The 6384-nt window shown below is 43.7% G+C and overlaps 1 protein-coding gene across 1 annotated transcript in view; it reads right to left on the minus strand.

Annotated features, from left to right (window-relative positions):
* scn8aa (sodium channel, voltage gated, type VIII, alpha subunit a) overlaps positions 1 to 2205 on the minus strand; it is a gene marked incomplete at both ends in the record, with an annotated part of 39038 nt that extends 36833 nt beyond the window's left edge. The window contains one exon of the mRNA XM_079742343.1: positions 1927 to 2205. Within this exon, the coding sequence (XP_079598469.1) occupies positions 1927 to 2205 (279 nt within the window). The remainder of the gene's footprint in view (positions 1 to 1926) is intronic.
* Positions 2206 to 6384: the final 4179 nt, after the last annotated feature.

The following is a 6384-nucleotide window of genomic DNA, read 5'->3' on the forward strand; positions in this document are numbered from 1 at the left end:
CACCCACACACACACACACACACACACAAGCACACACCCTCAGATGATCTTCACAGAGCTTGCCATTTTTTTGTGCTCTTTATTTACCGACTTAGTAGTCCGTAAATAGGGGAGGGAGGGGGGAGGGGAGCTAATTTTATTTAAAGGTGGACATTTAAAAATGGAATCGATCCAAAATAGAGTCATATTACCAGATCGATAACACTGATGTTGTCAAACACTTACACTATCTTATCCTAGAAATTATGGTTAGGATGGTTTACAAATGATCCTATAAATATAAGTAAGAATACAAATAGCAGAAGTAGCAAAACAACTGGCAACTATTTTGGCAGGAACATTGTTTTAAGTTAAATAATGTATGTGAAGGTGTTTGTGACTTGTTTAAAATGTTCAAAAGTTCCAAATGGATAACCTGACTGCAAGCCTATCACAGCGCGGTCTGTCATGTGATCAAAGAAAACAGCTGGAGAATTAAAACCAACGATGGCCAACAGGGAGAACGACAGGGTTTCGGTAAATTGTGGGGTTTGTGTCAGTTATGTTATGAGTAACTCAGAGAACAATAAGCAAAGGGGTTTTCAGGGGTTCAGAAAACCAGCTATGATGACAGCAGTCTCTATTCAATTTAGTCTTGATTGCTCATGCCTGTCCTTGGAATGCCTGCTACTTCAGTTTGCTACTTAAATTTCTGGTCCACTTGAATATGATTAATGCATATCGTAATTTAAATATCTTGAATTTTTATATCTTGAAGCACTGAAAAATTTATATATTTGTTTTTAAATGGACTAGAAATGCCAAATATGAATTTCGAAGTATACATACAGCTGACCTCGTCTTCAAAGTATTATGTTTCAATGTTGAATGAATTCAATGGCGTTTACATTTCCATACATTAATATAATTGAAAACATTAAGGCGGTGACTTGCTTCCATAGTTAGTGTAGTCTTTCAGAAAAACGAGGAACATCTCAGCGAATAAACCTAAATGGAGTGTTCTTCGTCAGGGATAATGCTAAGATCATACAATATTCATACGGCAACCACTTCTTTGCCCAAAACAAATAAAACTCAATTTATATATATAGAGCGAAATGCTGTTGTCTGACCTCCTATTTGCAGAACATGCATGTCTTCTGTATAATATCTAACCCGTTCAACCCACAAGTGCTTTAACTTGATCCACCGTGTCGAGGTCATTGTGACAAAGCAGTACGCCCGAGCTTCAGCCTGGACAAGCCCAGCGGGGAAGACAGCGCCCAGTCCTTAAAGACTACCACAGCAAACTCTCTCCACTGCCCTTTATCTTTCCCTAGCAAATTAATTCCTGAACAATTAGAAAAAACCCTTCATGTGGAACCACCGTCTTTCAATGGTTACCAGCCATGACCTTTCCCCCAAAAGCCCAGGAGCCACAGAGACATGGAGCAACCTACGCAACAACATGGGTACTACCCAGCTCCCCATAGGCCCCTCAAGGAAGAAAACATAATGACGTTACACCACCTCATCAAGGAATTAGATGAGACGACGCGCTCAGCCTACCTGCCGGATGTGCAACCGACTCAAGCCATTGTGTGATTATGATGATGATCTCGCCTTTGACGGCTTCGGTGTGCTTTGTACAATTCATTCACAAATCATGTTGATAATAATGTCATTACTAATTTATTAGTAATGACATTAGAGAGAGAGAGAGAGAGAGAGAGAGAGAGAGAGAGAGAGAGAGAGAGAGAGAGAGCGAGAGAGAGAGAGAGAGAAAGAGAGATCAATTGATAAGAATGAATGTACTCAGGAATATGTATTGGGATTCAAAAGGACGGGCGGCAGACTGCTTCACCATGAAAATCACTGTGCACTGCAAACCAAATACAGGTTGCCCAGCAGTGCGAGAGAGACGAAGGAGGAGGAAGGGCAACTCACTTTCTGAGTGGCCGCGTAGAAGGGGTCGAGGTCCTCCAGGGGTACCGCCACCAGCCCTTTGGGGATCTCCCCGTAGATGAAGGGCAGGCTCTTCCCGGCCTCCAGGTCGCTGTTGGGCTTGGGCTTGTTCTCGTCGTCATCGTCGCGGTAACTGCTGTCCTGCCGGGGAGGCTTCTTGTTCTTCGCATCCTTGAAGCGCAGCTCGAGGTTCGCCAAAGACTCCAAAGTGAACTCCTTGATGCTGTTAGGGCCTGGGGGTGCGAGAAGGGGTGCGGCCATGTTTTCATCCTGTAGCTACTTGGGTCCTTGGGGTCTGAACCATCCGCCGGGCGGCTGCTCTGGAGGAGGAGGAGGAGGAGGGAGAGAGAGGAGGATGATGAGAAGAGATAACACGTGCACTCATTTTGCAGAGGCCAGCTGGAAGACCAGGGTGCCTAGTGTAGTGAACCTTCATTTAAAGCTCGAATTAGAACCCTCCTGAGGGAACCTTCCCAAGGGATGAACAAAGTTCCTATCTAGAACAATATTAGATTTGAAAAACAACGTTTTGGGCTGAGAGTCTTAGGAAGGAGGGGGGGTGTGTTATCCTCATAGTTACGAAACCCATGGTGAGTTTGTGATTGTTTTTTACTACAGTCGTTGTGTATGAGCTTTATAACGAGCAACGTGCATGAAATCCGCCACATACGTAGCGCTGCACTATCAGTGTCAAAGAAGCGTTATCGTCTTTTGGACGCCAACATCCAAATCAACCGCTGGCCAGACGGCGAACAACACACACCATGACTTTAAGGGTCCAGGAAGCTTGACCCTCTCTCTCTTAACCAGCGCGGCCCGGACGGAGCTCCACACATTCACACACACGTGAATGTGTGGAGAAAAATGACCTTGGCCTTATTTCCGTAACAGTGATATCATTGCATAGATTACAATGTTCAAGATCATATAAGACATATTGCCAATTTAAAATAAATAAAAAGAACGTTCACAACCCCTTTAATGTCAGATCCAAACTGGCCTCTGGACAGCAATATTGTGGGTCTGAGCGAGGGCATAATATATGATGCAATAATACTATAAGTAAGAGTGATTTGCTTTTGTAAATACATTTGTAAAGATGTAATATGCTTTATACATGTTACCATATTATAATTGTATGGTTATTACACTGTAACATTGTAAAAGTCCAAAGGACGGGCTTATTGAAGAGGGTTAGAGATTAGCGTCTGTATTGTAATGGTTCAACAACATTAAGATCAGCCTCACGCTTAGCATGTTGGTTTTAAAAACAATGTAATAACATGACATCCAATTAAAGCTCTAACTAACGAACATTTTTGCGCACAGTGTCAGTGTCATAATGTCCTATTTTTTCAGTCTAGCCAATAGCAGTACGTTTGTTGTCCAGCAAAACATTCAAACAAGCCAAAGAGGTACATTTGGCCCCAAATAATCCACTATCATTATCCTCATTACGATTTGTTTACTCATCCTGATTCATCCAACAACACATGTGCTTAGTGACAGCGATGAAGACGAAGAAACAGCAGCAGCTTTCTCGCGCCCTTTGAGCTGCCTTGCTGTGTCTTGACACAGACATTGTGGACGTGCATGAGGGAAACATGAATGATAGGTATTGACTCTGCTGAGCAATGCAACGGGGCGGCTCTGTGACTGGTTGTAATCATAATAAAATAGCAATAATCTACTCGAGCGTGCGTGTGAACAGGAGCAGTTGGTTTGTAATACTTGTTGTTCATTGGCCATAAGACAAGATAATAAAATAATACTGAATTGTTGCAGCCATGTCTTAACAAGGCTTTTCCTGTTTATATCGCTCTTTCAATTATTGAAATAAATCCTTCGGTATAAATACAGATTTTGTTGATATGACAACATCCACCACGGTTACAAAAGGCATGTCTGTTTAAAGGGCACTGGGGAATGGGGATGCCTACTAAATGTCATACACAAGCTGAATACTCCATTCATCTATACTGTATTTTTAACAGTCTTCTGATAACAGAGATGTTTAGGCTAGTAACAAAACCTAACCCTGGATGGTGGCTTGCTGCCCAATACAACATTTTTCAATAGCAGACCTTATAGGAAAATTGACAGGACAACTGCTTATTAAAACCACAATTAAGGCCTACCCTTATATTTATTTATTTGAAGCAACCTACTGCTAAAAGCCCAAATCGACTAAGGATTTCAATAAAACAAAATAAACAACCTAAACACCGACTTTGACATCTTGCAAAATCAGCCGTCCCCGGAGCAGCGATAACATCAGCATCAGAGCGTTCCTGCCTTTCACATTCTGACAAATGCCTGTGTAACCTGGTAGGATATCCATCTCATAGATTCTCATGGATAAAATCGATAAGAGCCAAACGGATGCCATGAAAAGGGTAAGCTAGGACACAGTCAAGCCTCCCATGTGAGGGGAACCGAACGTCTGTTTATAACGTTCCAGAACGTTCCGGTCCTCGGAGCTGCGCTTCTTCTGCTGCTCACGGGCGCTGTCCGTTTCAGAACCACACCACACACACTCGACCTAGTTCTGACTGAGACGACACCAAATAACCAATATTGCATTCCCACTCACGTCGGCCTCAGACAACACACACACACACACACACACACACACACACACACACACACACACACACAGAGACAGAGACACAGCCACCCAGGCACGCACGCACGCAAACACACACACACACACAAACACACAGAAACGCACGCACGCGATCGCACGCACGCACACAAAAACATACACACACACACACACACACACACACACACACACACACACACACACACACACTACCCACTAAGCAGCGTCTAACGAAAGAAACCATTTCACACGATCGCCTTGCCTTGGTTTTAAGCAGGCCTAAATGGTCATGATAACACTCAGTGATCCGTGCTCCAGGATGAGCTTGTAGAGGCATTTCGTTTGAGTTCCTAGCGTCGTGCAGGCCTAGGAGGCTCAACACGGTCCTTTCTCGCCGACAAGGCCAATACCCTTCACCGATAGGTGATGTTGCCTATGTGATGCTCCTATCATAGCTTATCATATAACCGAGGGCTAGGCCTGCCTGTATCCATGCGGGCTTCACTATTTACATCGCCGCACGTATTGTTCACTCGTTCCAATTCGCCATGGATGAACGGTGAATTGTTTTGCTATTTTCCCCGATAAGGACACCACGCTGAACCCCATTCTATTAATAGACATACAGCCTACACTGAACGGTGTTTCTGTCCAGCGACCGGTGGAGCTCCGGTGGAGCCCCACATGAAGCCGCAGCATTGCGCACATAAAAAGCCCCTTTACACCAAACTGGCCGAATTATCGCTTGCTGCAGTGGGTGGAATCTGTTGGACATGTCCTGCTGTGATTTTCTAACCTGAACGAATCTAAGTCAATGGTCTGATATTGCGATAGATCGTCAAGCCTGAATGAAATGCCATCCCGTAAGCACGTCGTTGAACGCACCTGGGTGTGTTTTTTTTTCTCCCTTCTATTCTTTAGGTTTCATATAGCGTGGAGAGCCGTGCACCACACCCGGGGTCCGCGTCGACCACCCGATCAATACGCTGCTCCATACGGGGAGAGATGGCATGAAACACGAATAATAACGTCTATATAACTAACAGCGATTAACAGCGATTAGATTTTTTTAAAAAAGGTGATCGGAGACCGTGATCGACTGATACACCCATAAGAGCATTTAGGAAGATGATATCGATGATGGAGGTATCGCCTACTCACACACCAGTCACATATTCCAAGCTGTATGGAGTGACATCATGTAAAAGATGAATTCAATATTGATTGATTGATGAACTGGCATTGTAAAGCTTAAGATTTTACCGAGAATACTCTCCGCCGGCCCGCTTACCTTTTTGAATGAATCAGTCCATCCAGTTTACACACACCTCGGATTTGCTTTCCCGATATCTAATTCATGCCATATAAACGATGATTAAATTGAGCTAAAGACATAAACCGAACACCATGTTCCAGAACGATCGGTATTTTTTTTCCTCCACACGCCAAAAAAAAATGCCCATGTATATTTGACACGCATGGAGTCTTATTCCCATTCACCTGGAAGATGAAGACCAGCTCTGCGACATTTATTTATGCAAGCATATTGACGCGACGGAAAAACATATTTCCTCACGAAAAATCGTCCTCGGGTAAAAGAAAAAGAAAATACTTACTTTGTCACCGTTACAGAGAATCCAGAAAGGCGTTGTTGGACTGCAGATGTGGAAAAGATTGGGGAGAAACTGCGGTTGTCGCCATATTGTTGCTGGTATCCGTCCCCTACATAATTGATGACCCTCAGCAAAATGTAAGGGAGCGTCGCCAAATGCGTTTCTTAGAATCACGAAGGGAATGTCGCCAAGTGTGTTTCTTAAAATCACAGGTAATTTGAG

Source organism: Pollachius pollachius (assembly GCF_949987615.1).
Source record: "Pollachius pollachius genome assembly, chromosome: 8".
Lineage (NCBI taxonomy): Eukaryota > Metazoa > Chordata > Actinopteri > Gadiformes > Gadidae > Pollachius > Pollachius pollachius.